General features: G+C 42.8%; 1 protein-coding gene across 2 annotated transcripts in view; it reads right to left on the bottom strand.

Annotated features, from left to right (window-relative positions):
• Positions 1-17363, bottom strand: part of GRAMD2B (GRAM domain containing 2B) — a 105204-nt gene that overhangs the window by 22699 nt on the left and 65142 nt on the right. For both annotated transcript variants that reach the window (XM_068535786.1, XM_068535787.1), the window contains exon 2: positions 1995-2114. In XM_068535786.1, the coding sequence (XP_068391887.1) occupies positions 1995-2114 (120 nt within the window). The remainder of the gene's footprint in view (positions 1-1994; positions 2115-17363) is intronic.

The raw sequence follows: 17363 nt of genomic DNA, 5'->3' as shown, positions 1-17363 counted from the left end.
GCATGATTTTTAGAGGTATACACATGAAAAAAATTTGTGATACAATTATGTAGATTTTTTTCTGTTTATTGGGGGAAAAAAATGGCACATGAAATTCATGATTCCACGATAGGATTCTTTAGAATGAGGCTCAGTTAAAATAATGTTTGGTTCAAAGTGAATTTAAGAAGACTCTTAAGCAATCTGGGTGGCCTATGGGTGTGACAGAGGGACAGAAATGAAGTTAGAGAGACTTTGGACTCTGGCTTTCTCAGCTGTGAAGAGACTGACTATGTGATGTCCCAGGCCTCTGCTACCCGCAACAGTTTTGGGTCCACAGTGCTCAAACCAGAGGCAAAATATCTCTCATCAATTCAAGGCACAGAGATTTGGATTCAGTTACTGGCCATTGAACCAACTCACAGATATAAATTTCTTTAGAATTCTAGGAATTATTTTTTTAAAAAAACTATGAGTAGACATTTGTACTCTACTTGAAAATAAAATTGTTTTTACAAATGTCAAATTACCTATTATTTATACTAGCCACTAATCCTTGATGATTTCAAGAGGCACAAGCAGAAGGGCTTGTCTGCACAGCATTGGCTCTGAGGGAGGGGTGGGAGGCATGCTTATTTACATGCCTTATTTCTTTGTGTCTTTTCAACTGTGTTAGTCTCACTTCATACAGATGACTATGAGCAGGACCTGAAACCGAGTGCAAAAAATTTTTATTCAAAAATTCAGAATTGCCAGACAGTGAGAGCAGAGCCTTCAACCAAGCGCAGGACTCTCTGCAGCCACACAGATAACACACTGGTGAAGTTGAACAAGCATGCCCTCATGATGTGTGTTATTCTCATCTGAAGCCTGGGGAAGGTGGAGTTACATGTGCAGTGCATTCAGAGCGCCTGCAGTAGCCAGTCAATAGTGGTGAAAGATACAAGAAACAACAGGCTTGGTGCCTTTGTTTGGTAAGTGAGGCAGGATGCTCTGACAGGAAACAGCTATAGAAAGAACGGTTAAAAGTGAGATGCATCAAAACAGTCATGCAGAAAAGATGGAGGCAGAATTGGGAGTGATAGTCAGAATACAAAAATCTGGGGGCAGAGTGAAGACTTATGCTTGGTCCTGACTGAGGTATAGATTTGCAGAGAAGCCATGGGCTGGGTAGCCAGGAAGGAAAGGAAAAGCAGGAGTTATTTAATCATCCTTTAGCAGAGGAAAAAAGACATAGAAGGTAGCAGTTCTGACAGTTCTAATACGGGGAGGAGAGCTATTACTCCTCCACTTGGTGTGGATAAATGGCCACAGTTACCTGTAATTGATCACTGGCTTAACCATTCTCTTTTAAGGGCAGAAAAGCAACTCGAAGTTCCTACTTCTTCCTTCCATGTGAAAGAAAGCACATAATTGGTGCCCCTGAGAGTGATGGGGACCAGAGCTCCACATCTCAAACCGCCTGTCCCCTCACAGCCCCACGACCAAACTGAGTCCGGCTTCCAGCACCGGCCCCAGGAAATGGGCAGCCCAGGGAGATGTGCACACCCCACCCGGGGATCCCAGGCAGGGTTTCCCTCCGCTCTTTTCCGTGGCTGCCAGGAAAGTGAGACAGCAGATGTGCACACCCACAGGCCGAGCAGACAATCCAACCTGGGCGGCCTCATCAGCAGCCCTGGCAGCCTTTCCAGGTGCTTCTAACTCCCTGCCAGAGAGGGGCCCACCCCGGCTTTATCATGTAGCAAAATCAGTGCTTTCAGAAAGGGACAGACATTCTGCAGAAGGCTGGAGTGGGAAGGAGAAGAGAGGCTGGTGGGAAGAGCTGAGAAAGGAAGGCAGGTGCCAGTGCCTGGATATCAAGGAAAAACACCCCACTTCTTTCTCAGGGGTGTCATCTGCTTGTAGGAGATCTTGACTCTTAACCACCACCATAAAACTGGAAACACCAGCTCCTCCCAGCAACCCCTCCTCCCCGAAAGGCCGAAAGAACAGAGAGAGTCAAGGTGAGGACTCACCGCAGGGAGATGATTCTCTTCTGGTCTGCGGACTCGGCCTCGCTGCACGGAGCAGGGGACAGGGCTGCTGGCGCCCTGCAGACCTTCTTTTTCTCCTCCACACCGTTTTCAGCCTCTGAGCTGGAGAAGAGAAAACACTTCACCTTAGATATCCAGAGTGGGGAGGAGGGAAAAACGATGACGTGACCTCGCTTTCTGGAGAGTGGAATGATCTTCAATGCCCGGGACTGGCTGAAGTCAACAAGGACAGCGGTGCCCTTTCCATCCCTCCATTCTACCCCCTCAGCTGGTGCCCCAGGGGGTGGAGCTCCGGGTCCTGCCTGCTTCAGATACACGTGCAGGTTTATGTGCAGGTAAATGTCCGACTTTGCAGGGACTCGCCGGCTCCCGGGTATGCGGCCCGTGGGCCCTGCGTGCTGCCTGGCTCTGCCCAGCCCAGCATGGAGGTGGAAGATCACCCAGAGGCTGGGAGGGCCCCTGACCTGTGCAAGAGCTCACGTGCGGCCTCCTGCCAGCTGTGAGCCTTTCTGCTGGGCGCTCCCACCCCGTTTGTTTGCACTTACGTCACTTATAATCTTTCGTTGTAGTTATATAGGTCCTGGTTTGGGTGCTTGCTAATTTCACCAAGCGCTTCTCTCAGCAATTACACTCTCTAATCCGCACCACCACCCAGGCTAGGTGGGAATTATTACTCCCATTTCACAGACTAGGAATCTGAGGCTCTCACATAGTGAATTTCTTGCCCGAGTTTGCAGAACTAGTACCTGTCTGAGTTGGGATTCAAACTCAGGTCTGTCCATCCGGGAGGCCTTTGTGTACATGCCCATTCTCATATTTTCTTTCTTCGCCTCCATCCACCCCCCAGCCACGCATCTATCCTCCGAGCCCTCTTACTAGCTCTTCAGTGTGGGAGCCACAGGCTGGGGAGAAGAATCTCATTGATTTTTATACTGACCATGAGGTCTAGGATAGTGCTGGTATATAATCGCACTCAGTAGGCTTTTGGAAAACTAGGTCTGACCTTGGTGAAAAAGGGAGTAGAGGGGACAGTAAGTCAGAGGGTCAGCATGCTGAACCATTAACAGATGGAGGACGGCCAGTGCGGTGGACACAGGTGAGCTCCCTCAGTCTTGGGATCAGGGGAAACCATTTCAACATGGGAGGAGAGGAAGGAATGTGGCCAGGGAGAACACAAGGTGGTAGCATGGATCAGACCTTCTTTGGTGTCAGCCTGCACAGCAGAGGACTCACAAAACATACTTCTAGACCATGAGAACTCCACGGTGGCTGAGTGTAAAGGAAGACAGCATTGCTGTGACAGTTTAGCTAATTTTAATCCTAACTTACCACCCATTTGGTATCTTCACCTGCAAAAAACCTCACAGGCAGGAAATGTTACTGGTTACTTGAACCTTTGTGGTTGCTTGCTTACCACTTTTCACAGCACATGGAAATCCCAGCCCACATTGGGAGTCCTATTGTCGTGTCAAAATCAAAACCAGGTATGTCTGACAAGGTATCCAAGTAATAATCCCTATGAATGGTTGATACTCTCATTCTGCAGTGAGCATTTCTCTTTTTCTAGGTAGGTTAACATCTGAGGACATAGGCCCAACCTTCTATTTCTTTAATTCTTTTCAAAGTACTTAAAGCACTTACGTACATTAAAAGGACTCAGTCCATAACTGAATTGCATTATGTGATAAAAGGTACATGGAAAGCCTTGAAATATTAAAATGAAAACATTGCTTTGGTTTAAAATAGAAGATTTATTTTAATATCAAGTTTAATTTATGGACTCCAAGAATTTTAGAACTGTTAAGGGCCCTTTGAGCACATCCCTGCCTTTTCCCTCTATCCCCCAAGACACACACATTACTCCTATTCTTCAAAAGCATAAGAAATCCACTCAAGTGAACTTATTTACAAAACAGAAACAGACTCACAGACATGGAAAATAAACTTATGGTTACCAAAGGGGATAGCAGTGGGGGTAGAGGGGTGGGTGGTGGAGATAGATTACGAGCTTGGGATTAACAGATTCACACTACTATATATAAAATAAACAACACGCACCTACTGTACAGCATAGGAAACTATGTTCGGTATCTTGTAATAACCCATAATGGAAAAGAATCTGAAAAAGTACACATATATGTGTGTGTATTTATATAAATATATCTCTGAATCACCTTGCTGTACACCTGAATCTAACGCAGCATTGTAAATTAACTATACTTCAAGAAAAAACATGTTAAAAAAAAAAGTAAATCAGAAAATCTCTTCAAAAAGTTTCCACAGGAGCCTTCATAGAAATGGGATACGGTGAGGACTGAGCTAATAATGGGAGTGTGCTTAGCTTTAATATGGATTGATTAGATTCAACAGTGTTAAGTGGCACAACCTTGTAAAAGTGATACTACAATTTGCATTTATTTCTAATGGGCCTCTGGCTAGACTTTGGGGTTGGTTGGGATCAGAGCCAGTTTGTTCTTAAGTTGAATTCATTCTGATGCTTGACAATCCTCCACCCCCCGTTGTCCATTGGAGCCCTACTTCTAAAGGTCAGTGTACCGTCTACTTGGCACCCAACTACCTAACACCTACCTAACACCATCCACAAAAATAAACTCAAAATGGATTAAAGACCTAAATGGAAGACCAGACACTATAAAACTCTTAGCAGAAAACATAGGAAAAACAGTCTTTGACATAAACCACAGCAAGATCTTTTTTGACCCCCCCTCCTAGAGTAATGAAAATAAAAGCAAAATAAACAAATGGGACCTAATTAAACTTAAAAGCTTTTGCACAGCAAAAGAAACCATAAACAAGACGAAAAGACAACCCCAGAATGGGAGAAAATAATTGCAAAGGAAGCAACAAAGGATTAATCTCCAAAATATACAAACAGCTCATGGAGCTCAGTATCAAAAAAACAAACAACCCAATCCAAAAATGGGCAGAAGACCTAAATAGACATCTCTCCAAGGAGGACATACAGATGGCCAAGGGGCACATGAAAGGATGCTCAACATCACTAATTATTAGAGGAATGCATATCAAAACTACAATGAGTTATCACCTCACACAAGTCAGAATGGCCATCATCAAAAATCTACAAACAACAAATGCTGGAGAGGGTGTGGAGAAAACGGAACCCTCCTGCACTGTTGGTAGGAATGTAAACTGATACAGCCACTGTGGAGACCAGTATGGAGGTTCCTTAAAAAACTAAAAATAGAACTACCATATGACACAGCAATGCCACTACTGGGCGTATACCCTGAGAAAACCATAACTCAGATGGACACACGTACCCCAATGTTCACTGCAGCACTATTTACAATAGCCAAGACATGGAAATAACCTAAATGTCCACAGACAGATGAATGGATAAAGAAGATGTGGCACATATATACAATGGAATATTACTCAGCCATAAAAAGGAACGAAATTGGGTCATTTGTAGAGATGTGGATGGACCTAGGGTCTGTCATACAGAGTGAAGTAAGCCAGAAAGAGAAAAACAAATATCGTATATTAACATGTATATGTGGAATCTAGAAAAATGGTACAGATGAACCTATTTGCAGGGCAGGAATAGAGATGTAGACGTAGAGAATGGACATGTGGACACAGGGTGGGAAGGTGAGGGTGGGCCGAATTGGGAGATTAGGATTGACATATATACACTACCATGCATAAAATAGATAGCTAGTGGGTACATGCTATAAAGCACAGGAAGCTCAGCTCGGTGCTCTGTGATGACCTAGATGGGTGGGATGGGGGGTGGCGGGAGGGAGGGGATATAGGTATGCATGTAGTTGATTCACTTCATTGTACAGCAGAAACTAACACAACATTGTAAAGCAATTATACTCCAATTAAAAAAAAAAAAAAGAAAAAAGAAGCTCTAAAGGAAAAAACAGGCATGCTTTTACATAAGTTACTGTCCTTGGTAGATTAAGAAGGTTAAAGGAAAATGGATATAACTCTTCTTGAATAAATTTGGCTTATTAGATTTTGATATTAAAAAAAAAAGAGTAGGCTCTAAGGGAAGATTGTCAATATTCTGAGTGGCAAGAAAAGCCACAGTCATTTTGTCTTTGCACTTTAGACGTCGAAATCTTCCTGTGGAACATAGCCACATCTAGATAAATATGAGCTTTTTCTTCTATTAAAATTATTTTCAATGTCTATCAAAATAATTTCTTCTACAGAATGTTTCTGACCCATAGTGGCCTGTAAAGCATGTATTTGAAATAATATTTGGAAAAGTAAATAGGTTTTTCAAAACGAAAAAAAAAAGTTTCCACAAACCAGTCAAGTAAATTGAATACAATAAACCAAAAAAAAAAAAACAAAACAAAAGAAAAAGAAATCCACTTAAATGAACTTATTTACAAAACAGAAGCAGACTCACAGACAGAAAATAAACTTATGGTTACCAAAGGGGATAGCAGTGGGGACAGAGGGGTGGGTGGTGGAGATAAATTAGGAGTTTGGGATTAACAGATTCACACTACTATATATAAAATAGATAAACAACACGGACCTACTGTATAGCACAGGGAACTATATTCAATATCTTATAATAACCTATAATGGAAGAGAATCTGAAAAAGTACATATATATATATCTGAATCACTTTGCTGTACACCTGAAACTAATACAACATTGTAAATTAACTATACTTCAAGGGAAAAAAATGGTTGAAAAAAAGCAAATCAGAAAATCTCTTCAACAAGTTTCCACAAACTAGTCGAGTAAATTGAAATACAATAAACCACAAAAAAAAAAGACAAAAAGAAATCCACTCGAGTCCCTCTTTAAGTAGGGAGACGAAGTGTGTGTGGAACTTCAATAATCCACCTCAGCATTCATTCACATGTTTATGGAATCCTGTGCTACGCAGGGTCAGATTCAGACTTACAGGCAACACGGCAGCTGTCCTGCACAGCAGCACCCTTGAAGACTCAGAAAGAGCCACACCCGGCCAGGAGCACTCATAAAAAGGTGCTGTCTCTCTGGATGTAGCCCTACTGACACAGGACTTGGCAGAGAAATGGTGCCCCTTGCTCTGGGCAGAAAGAGCCCAGCACCAAGGAGCAGAGGAAGCAAAGTGGCTGGATTTCAGCCCCTCCTTGCCCCGCCAGGTACTTGTGTGCAGTGCTGGGCACTCAGCCTTCACCAAGTGGGTGGTCCTGATGCAGGGCCCCTAACTTAGCACTGACAAGATTACAGAGCCTGCCTCTAGGTCAACCCACCCACACAATGTCTTTCAATGACAGAGCATTCAGGTATGTGCAGATTAAAATGACTTCTTTCTACAGAGTCTCCACTCTTCTCTTCCCTAGACTGGCTCCTGGTCTCCAGCACTGGTTCTGCCCTGGAAAGCCCTCCCCAGAGGGCACAAGCTCCACAGAGCCTCCCATCCCATCACCTCAGCTCTGCTGCTGCTGGCTCTATAACTCACTAGGCCCCTCATCAACTAATGATCCAACTTCGAGAAGCAGGGAACTTGGGTTTTTTTCCACAGCACTCAGCTCAGCATTTTGCTCAGTGTGGTCATTTATCAGTGTTGACTGATGTGGGATTAATTCTGCAGCATCCAAAACAGAAGTGAAATTCATCAATGGGCCAATTCAGCTTTAGGTTTTTGTTTACTCAAAGATGCTACGGAACTCAAGCAAGTTAATTCCCAACACAGGCGAGATGATTCCTGGAGCACCCCTACCACGGAGGTCTTGTTGGCGGCAAACTGAAACTGCTAGGATCTGAAGAGCAGAGGCTCGCCTGTGTTTGAGTGAGGAGGGCATAGGAGAAGAAACAGACCACTTTTGCAAGGCCTCTCAGTAACTTTAAAGTTACTGGCAGTGAAGCTGAGCTCTCATTGACAAGGGAGATGAAATAACAGATCTCACTTAAGTCATGAAAATAAATCAGCTTGGGGGCTTCGCTGGTGGCACAGTGGTTAAGAATCCGCCTGCCAATGCAGGGGACAAGGGTTCGAGCCTTGGTCCGGGAAGATTCCACATGCCACGGAGCAACTAAGCCCATGAGCCACAACTACTGAGCCCGCGCGTCACAACTACTGAGCCCGTGAGCCACAACTACTGAGTCCACACGCCTAGAGCCTGTGCTCCGCAACAAGAGAAGCCACCGCAATGAGAAGTCCGTGCACTGCAACGAAGAGTAGCCCCCGCTCGCTGCAGCTAGAGACAGCCCGCGCACAGCAACAAAGACCCAGCGCAGCCAAAAATAAATAAATAAAATAAATAAATTTATTTTAAAAAAATGAGTGGCAGTTTTAAGGAAGCATAGAAGCAGCAGAAGATGCTGGGAACACAGGATCCACCCTCACTTGGCTTTGGCAGGTTATTTCTTCTCCTATCTCCAACCCAATGTAAGCATCAGTTATGGGCCCTGAAAGCTTCTAAGTAGGAATTTCAGAGCAGTGAGATAGACACACTTATACCAACCAAGCCTGACTTCACCAACTAGGCAACAGCATTTTTATTACCGGCTAGGAAGTGCTGGTTTCAACAAGACACTGCCACACACTGTTGCACCACAATCTATAAATAAAAAACAGGTTGGACGATCCCTATCAACAGTCCAATATTCCTCACTTCCTAGACCTCATTAGTCTGATGATGACTTGATTCAGATTTCACAATTTTTCAGAATTAGAATTCTTACATGGGGTCAACTATCATTCCTCCTGAAAAGTGTCTCTCTGAGTTAGAGTAAACTCAACACTCCTCTATTCTGTCATATCCATCTCCCAGGCCCTTTGCCTCTTCTGCTGAAGATGTGTTGTACTCGGGCATCATCACATGTAAGTGATAATTAGGTTCTATCTCAGGTGAGTGAGTAAGCTGTATTTCAGGTAAATGCAAACAAGTGCCTCACTGTGGTTCAGTCCAGGAAGCTGTGCTCCTTCCTAGTTACAGTCATAAACCTGTACTTGTGCTTGTCTCCCTTCAAGTTAAATTAGTCTAAGCTTAGGCGTAAAAAAAGGTCACTAAACTCCTTTATGGTAGTACCAGTGAGATAGTTTTACACCCACTATCATTTAAAAAACTCCCTGATGATCATTGCTCAAAACCACAGTCTTGACCAACAAAGGTTAAGAAGTGACTTGTAGATAGGATATGTTTCACCAGAGGATCCCCAGAAGATAAAATCCTGGAAATGGGATGGAAACCCTGTACTGAAAACTAGGCTGCACCTGGACTCGCCAAGATCTGTAGCCTGAAAGACGCGTGTTTTTGGTGTGCTGCCCACTTGGTGGCTCCCTGGCTGGCAGGCAAGGGTGGCGATACTTGGGAAGCTGAGAGATGGGCTATAGGGACAGAGGAGGACTCTGGGGGCTGCTGGGCAGCGGCCATAGTAGAAACAGAGACAACACAGTCAGCAAAAGCAGGAAGCAGAATGGGGTGCAGAAGGTGCAGGAGTTGGTGATAGAGACCAGGACCTCTCCAAGACCCCTAAGCCTCTCCAACCGCAAAGTACACTCAGTCTCCCAACTAGATTTCTCTAAATCAGGAAGAACGGTCTTTCATTTACAATTCTGATATAAGTATATCTTTGGAAACTTTACATTGTATTTATTGATCTACATATTTATTTCTGAATAGGTACTAGAAGCACAACAACACAATTCAAAAGTTACAAATGGAAAAACAAATCTCCCTTCTACCCACCCCTGTTTTATGCTGGCCCTGTTTCTCTCCAGAGGCACCTATGGTTCCCAGCTCCTGTGTGTACTTCCAGGGAGTCTGAATGCATATGAGTGTATGTATTTTTTAAGCACAAGTGAGAGCATGTTATTCTAGACACCCCCCCTGCCCCCTTTTTTGAAACTAACTTGGTGCTGTTTCCCTACTAGTACCCATAGAGCTTCCTCATTCTTTTTAATGACTGCATAGAGTTCCACTGTAATGGCTTACATAATTTAACCAGTTCCTTATTGATGGGCATTTAGGTGATTTCAGTCTTATCACAAATACACACAACACTGCAAAGAATGTCCTTATGTGACATATGTCCTTATGTTTATTATGTGTGAATATATCCCTAGGATAACTTCCTGGAAATGGAACTGCTGTGTTAAAATGTACACAAATTAAAGAAAAATTTATAGTTATTGCCAAATTGCCTTTAGTAAAAGGTTTTGTGACCCACACCCATAATATGTAGCAGTGTTTACACATTCTTACTAAAGTGTTACACTTAAAAAGCAATTCAGGGACTCCCCTGGTGGTCCAGTGGTAAAGAATCCACCTTCCAATGCAGGGGACGTGGATTCGATCCCTGGTCGGGGAACTAAGATCCAACATCCTGCGGGGCAACTAAGCCCGCGCGCCACAACTACTGAGCTCGCACACCTCAACTAGAGAGCCCATGCGCTCTGGAGCCTGTGCGCCACAACTAGAGAGAGAAAACCCGCACGCCACAACCAGAGAGAAACCCGAGCAGACCGCGAGCCGTAATGAAAAAGATCCTGTGTGCCGCGACTAAGACACGATGCAGCAAAAAATAAGTAAATAAATAAAAGTAAGGAAAAAATAAATGAAATAAATAAATATTTTTTTAAAACCCAAAAAACAATTCAGAGTGCTTAGCAGAGTACCTAGCACATAGAATAACAATTTTACCAATGATTGGTGTTAAACTTTTTTTTTTAAGTGTTAAACTTTTTGATCTCTACAAATCTGAGAGGTAAAAAAAAAAGTCCCATTATAGTTTTGACTTACATTTCTCTCCTGATGAGTGTATTTTCATATATTTAAGAGTGTTTTTTATTTCCTGTTTTGTAAATTAGCTGTTTGTAGGTACATTTTGCCAATTTTTCTAATGGGTTGCTGATCGAAACATTTAGGGAAAACAATTCTTATAACTGCATCACCAATTCTTGGCAATATCCTAGAACTGACTTTTTAAATAAATAAACATTTAGAAAAGTTAAATGGATATTAGGGCCCAGCATAACGTTAAAGTAAAATGTTAATGACAAATTAAGTTTCTCTTTTTTCTTGATAGGCTTACTGGCAGATTTTTAAAAAAAGGAATGCCGAAAACACAGTATTCTTTGGTTTTGTCAAAACCTGTGATGAAAACCCAACAGGCTTCCCAGTCCAGGATGGAGAACAGGAGCACAGATGTTTGCCTCTCCTTTCCAAGGCCTGTTAAGATGAGGATTTATAAAAGAAGTAGTAATCCTGCTTACAATTATGGTGGGAAACCATCAACAGAAGAGTGATTTCCCCAAATTTCTGAAAAATGGAAAGTAGAAAGTAAAGTAAATATTAACTCATGCAGCAAAGCAGAGGAAGCTGTATTTCAGAATTTGGGTATAAGTGGAAGATAAGAGAATACTGATCTGTTTGTCAGAGTCCAATAAGGTGCTACAGGAGGAGGATATAAGAAGTTGCCAAAAACATTAGACTAAATTAAAGGTGTGTGTGTGAGAAATTTCTGCCCACCTCTCACCTTGCCCACACCCCCATCCTCAAGACACAAATGGCAGACAGTCAGCTACTTAGCTTGTGAGGAAAACATATCAGAAGGGTTGTCAATTAAAAAACTGAATAACTTAGCTGCAGAAAATCAGGGTACCTAAGAAGGGGGCTGGAACCCCAGAGTAAATCCCTTCTCTTCCTTCCATTTTGAATAAAGTGGTTCCAAGCTAAGTACCAACCCCCTATTCATATTCTTCCAAAACTACTCTAATCCCTTATTTTTTCCCTCTAGTCCCTCATTCTTAAATATGAAATGACAGCAAAGGATTGCCAGACCCTTGAAGAAAATCTGAAGTCTTAAGGAAAAGACCAAGATAAACTAACATGAAAGTAAAACCCTTAGAAAACTGACTTCAGAAAACAGAAGAAAACAAACAAGCAAACAAGAAAAACAAAACCCCAAAACCTTCTAATTAATATCTTCAGAGAGAAGATAGAACTAAAACAGATCACAATATTATGGAAAAGGAAACCTTCCTTGACGCCTCAGTTCTCTCAGAGTCCAAATCCCTAATAGCCTACAAGGCACTTCATGACCTGCCCTGCCTGCCCCTCCTCATCTCTCTGACCCCCTTTTCTCACTCCACGCTCCCACAAGAAAATCTGTGCACTGGCTATTCCCTCTGCCTGGAATGCTGTTGCCCCCATAAAGCCATGTGGCTCTCTCCCTCTTTTCCTTCAAGTCTTTACTCAAATATTACCTTCTCAACGAGACCTATTTATTTAATCAAAGGGTTGGAAAATAGCATCAAGATACAGAAATTCAAAACAGAGAAAAAGTAAGAGGGAAACACAAGACATGTTTAAGCCAGGCACTTTTATATCAAATGAGTAGGAATTCTAAACAGGAAAAAAAGGAGAAGTTATTATTGAAGAAAAAATAGGAGTGGTAAAAAGGTGAAAGAAGGGCAGAGGTTACTAATTTCTTATTCTCAAAAGTTGGGAGTCAAATTAATTTAACAAGAGATTTAGGTCAACGTGTTATTTAAAGAGGCAAATGTATGAAAATAGGAAGGAGGAAAAGTGATATGCCTATTTAAAATAGGGAGAAGGAAGAGAGGGAAGCAGGGTGTCAGTATAAGTGAGTTGACTCTTGTGTTCCATTAAAACAGGAAGTTGAGACAGAAAGTTTAGAATTAGTAAGCAAGAAAGAGCAGGATGCACACATTTTTACAGATAATGAAGTACCACTAACACTAAAATCAGGCATAGTTAAAAGCTATTGTTGGGGGGGGGGGCAGATGAAAAACCTAGCATTTTGGTTTTTTCTGGAGTAAGGCAGCAAAAAGAAGCAAATTAAATTGTTGTGAAGTTTGATTCCTAATGAGAAAGGGCTGCTTTTAGACTTCATTTGGTTGGCAGTAGGGATTAATTGAAGATTTTTAGACAGAAGGAATGAAATGATGGGGATGAGATATTATTCAGTGTCCCCCTCTTCCTGTACATACATCACGAGAGGCCTGATGAGATATGTGCTCCTGGAGGGCTACACTCGCATCAGTGTATAAGAATGGGGATGGGCTGGGGTGGAGACTAGAGACAGAAAATGCAGAGGCAGATGTGGGGAGGAGTTTGAAGGCAAGAAGCAGACACTGCACTGGAGAGATAATCCAGAGATAACACCAGAATGGGTGGGAGAGCGAGCATTGGAGAGGAACATCCAAGATAACCCAAAGGTTATCTGGGGAATGGAGATTAGCACCACCGTGAATAGTTACAGGGAACACAAGAGAAAATGTAGTTTGGTGGGAGGGACTTTGCAAATCTAGTTTGAGATATAATAGACACATAATGTTAGCAGGTAAAAACCTGTATTTGAAAACCAAAAGAGCCCGAAGAACAACAACAAAAAGATACTGTCCTTGCAGAGGAAGGGTTCTGCCAGTTGGAAACGATTTCTGTTGAGTCCCAAGCACATTGCCATAGCAGAGAGCGGTACCTAAATCTCAGCTGCAATACCAGGCCTGGAGGAATGGCTTAGCACAGCCACCAGTGGCCCCAACATGCCCCTTTAACTGGTCCCATGAACATTCATGTGATTCATTTCTACCTTCTTTATATCTACTCCCAATTCTGTTTTCCTAAATCATTGCTTTTCTTTCAAAGCCTAAGGCAACTCACGTAACTCCAAAGAGTATTCAAATATCAGGATTCTGATTCTGAAGGGACAGAAACCCAACTCAAACTGGTTTATGTTTTTTTTTCTTTTTTTTTTTTTTTTTTTATAATAAACACCACCCACGAGGGCTTCTGTCACTGCTTTAAGATGAAGTCAACAGTAGAGAACAGCTGCAGCTGCAGACGTGTCCCCTCAACATCGGGAACATTCAGCAGTGGTCTCCAGGGTCTCCCTCTCCAAGTCTTCTGGGACAATCAATGCCCCATTCATCCTCTTAAGACACTGCCTCCATTATGTCATGCCCCTGCTCCAGAACCAACAATGGCTTTCTATTGAGCATCACAGTGAGGTATCTGGTTATGAGTCAAGACCCTCCAGAGTTTTGCAGTCTCCCTCTACTTTCTAAAAAGTGTTCTCCATTCCAGCCGTGTTGGTCTTCTCACCATAGCCTCGCTTACATCGTGTTTCATCCTCCCTCTGTGCGTGGCTCTTGGCTCCTCTAGCCTGGACTATCCTCTCTGTGCCTTCTTAACTACCCACAGCTATCCATTGTTCCATGCCCAGGACATGTCCAGTTATACACCCTCTTGATACCAGCACCCATCTCTTTACTTCCAATGTCTGGATGTAAGAAATTATGCAATTAATACTTGTTGACTGGACAACTTTGAGTATATATGGGGTTCGGAACAATAATCAGCATTTGAGAAAGGGCTTGGGCTAAAATTTTATCTCAAGACCTATGTAGTAAACTCCTTCCCAAGTGTGATTTACAAGTCCTATTGGAAGAGGGCCATGCTGAAGGTAGAAGAGGGGGGAAAGGTCGTCTTTCCACTTTCCCTTTCACTGAATCAGCATTGTGTGCATACTTATCTTTCAAACTGACCATTAGTTAGGTGAGTAATAATTTGAAACTATATGGAAACTTGAATAGACTGTCTTCATTGCTGGAAGAAACAACAGTCGTAAGCAAAATCATAATCAAACTAAATAACTTCTCAGTAGTGGTATTTTGAGGCCAAGCACAATTGGAAAACAACAAAGGAAAATGACAAGAAAATGCATCAAGGAGACAGCAATTGACTTTTCCAATTTCCAGGAAGGGTAGATTGATGCTACTGATAGTTCCGTGTTGTTATTTACACCCTCAGCATGTAAATAGGATTTTGTATAATGCATTGCTCAGTACGAACAAAGTTTCTAAAAGTATATAACTCCTTCAAGCTAGTAATTTTCTCAGGGGCAAGGCCTTCAAATATTTTTTGTATTTCTATCTCTACACCTTTTTTGAAGGTGTTCTTCCACCAGCAACTGCTGAATGTCAGAATAAGCCGCCTTTCATATACCTAAGATATGTTAGAGGAGATCTATTTGATTAAGGCTTTTGGCCAAAAGGAAGTGTTTGGGAAAGACCTAGATTTTAAAAGTGTAATGAGGGACTTCTCTGGTGGTCCAGTGGGTAAGACTCTGCACTCCCGATGCAGGGGGCCTGGGTTCAATCCCTGATTGGGGAACTAGATCCCACATGCATGCCGCAACTAAGACCTGGTGCAGCCTAAATAAATAAATAAATATTTTAAAAATAATAAAAGTAAAAATAAAGTGTAATGAGAAACTTACCAAAACAGAAAGATAAGTATGCAAAAGTCTGGGGCATGAAATCTAGGAAAAAAGTTTTTTAAGAGGAAGTACAATATTAACAGATCGTCAGCTATTAGGGTAAATATTCAAAATATCATAAACATCAAATAAGACTGAAAGGTACCTCAGGTACTGTAGATTAAGCACACACATAAAAAACAAAACCCACTGTCAAAACAACCCCATTAAAACCCAGAATAAAAAAAATGTTAGGGGCTTCTCTGGTGGCGCAGTGGTTGAGAATCCGCCTGCCGATGCAGGGGACACGGGTTCGAGCCCTGGTCCGGGAAGATCCCACATGCCGCAGGGCAACTAAGCCTGTGCGCCACAACTACCGAGCCTGCGCTCTAGAGCCCGCGAGCCACAACTACTGAGTCCGTGGGCCACAACTACTGAAGCCCATGCACCTAAAGCCCGTGCTCCGCAACAAGAGAAGCCACCGCAATGAGAAGCCCATGCGCCGCAACTAGAGAAAGCCTGTGTGCAGCAACGAAGACCCAACGCAGCCAAAAATAAATAAATAAAATAAATAATTAAAAAAAAAATGTTAGGACCTCTAATTTTGGGTTTTTCAGAAGTAAGTGGAATCCATCACAGAAATGATCAATTTGGAACCCCATTTTAAAGGAACAGAAGATCAAGAATAGCACAAAATTGGGAGGATGAGGATTTCAGGCAAAAGTCATAAAAACTTTACAGTATGCAAAGAAGGAGAAAAAAAAGAAAAGTAACTTGTATATCAGGAATGCCAATAAGAAAGTATTTGTAGTATAAGAACCTGGGAGGTGAGAAGGACTACAAGGACCTGAGTGTCTGAGGTGCTGTCCTTACAGCTGGAGGGATGAGGGTGCAGCTGAGCAGAGAAGCTGAGTTTGTAAGAGATTAACAGAGCCCTGCCATGGTCTCCTGAAATGAGGCTCAGCTTTATGAAAATGCTACTCCTGAGAAAATTGTTGTGTATTTTCTTGTTTTCTTTATAAATTTATTTATTTACATTTTAAAATTTTTGGCTGCATTGGGTTGTCTTTGCTGCACGCAGGCTTTCTCTAGTTGTGGTGAACGGGGGCTACTCTTTGTTGCGGTGCGCGGGCTTCTCACTGCGGTGGCTTCTCTTGTTGCAGAGCACAGGCTATAGGCGCGTGGACTTCAGCAGTGTGGCACGAAGGCTTCGGTAGTTGTGGCTTGCGGGCTCTAGAGCACAGGCTCAGTAGTTGTGGCGCACAGGCTTAGTTGCTCCGCGGCATGTGGGATCTTCCCAGACCAGGGCTCGAACCCATAATCCCTGCATTGGCAGGCGGATTCTTAACCACTCCGCCACCAGAGAAGTCCGTTGTGTATTTTCTGATAGGGGGGTACTGGAAGAGAGTCATGTCATGGGGACCCAACTTAGAGGTACTCTTCCAGGAAAAAGAAGGAATGAGGACCCTTTTCCTTTTCCTTTTCCAGCAAAAGGAAAAGGGAGGAGGGAGAGACACCCCAAAGGGAGACAGTCCTAGTAAACTTCATGGACAGAACAGTCCTTTAGCTTCATAGAAATTCCTCTTGAGTTAGACTTCCTTTCTCTTGTTACCATACCTACGATAATAACTTTTACTTGGAGAGAGAGACAGAATGTATCATGCCAGAAATACGTGTATTTAGCCAGAAGGGGATATTTTACCTATTAATAGCACAGTAATGTTTAAGGTTAAAGAAAACAATAAAAGTACCCAAGGCCATCAGAAGCCGACTTGGGAAGAGAGAAATGTTTGCTTCTGTTTTGAGGAGCCCTGGTCCCCGTGGAGACGAGTTGCGCTACTTTGGCCCTTAGCTGTTGCAGGAGGCCTTTGGACTTGAAGCACTGGAGATATGAGCTGTCTCCCACCACCCTGGCTGCCATCTGTGATGACTTAAGTGCTTTCTTTCCTCTATACCCTTCATTTCCTGGAACTCTGTCTTTGTGTTCCATGTGGGGGGGAAAAAAAAGATCAAATGCCAGACAGCCGAAAGACCGAGGTACGTAGGCACTGCAACAGAGTTAAAAGTTTCCACAAGAGTCCAGAATAGCACCAGGGAGCCATCCAGAAACCTGTGTCTCC

Source organism: Eschrichtius robustus, chromosome 2 (genome assembly GCF_028021215.1).
Source record: "Eschrichtius robustus isolate mEscRob2 chromosome 2, mEscRob2.pri, whole genome shotgun sequence".
Taxonomy (NCBI): Eukaryota; Metazoa; Chordata; class Mammalia; order Artiodactyla; family Eschrichtiidae; genus Eschrichtius; species Eschrichtius robustus.
Note: the sequence above shows the minus strand (reverse complement) of the source record. Positions and strands in the feature narration are given on the sequence as shown.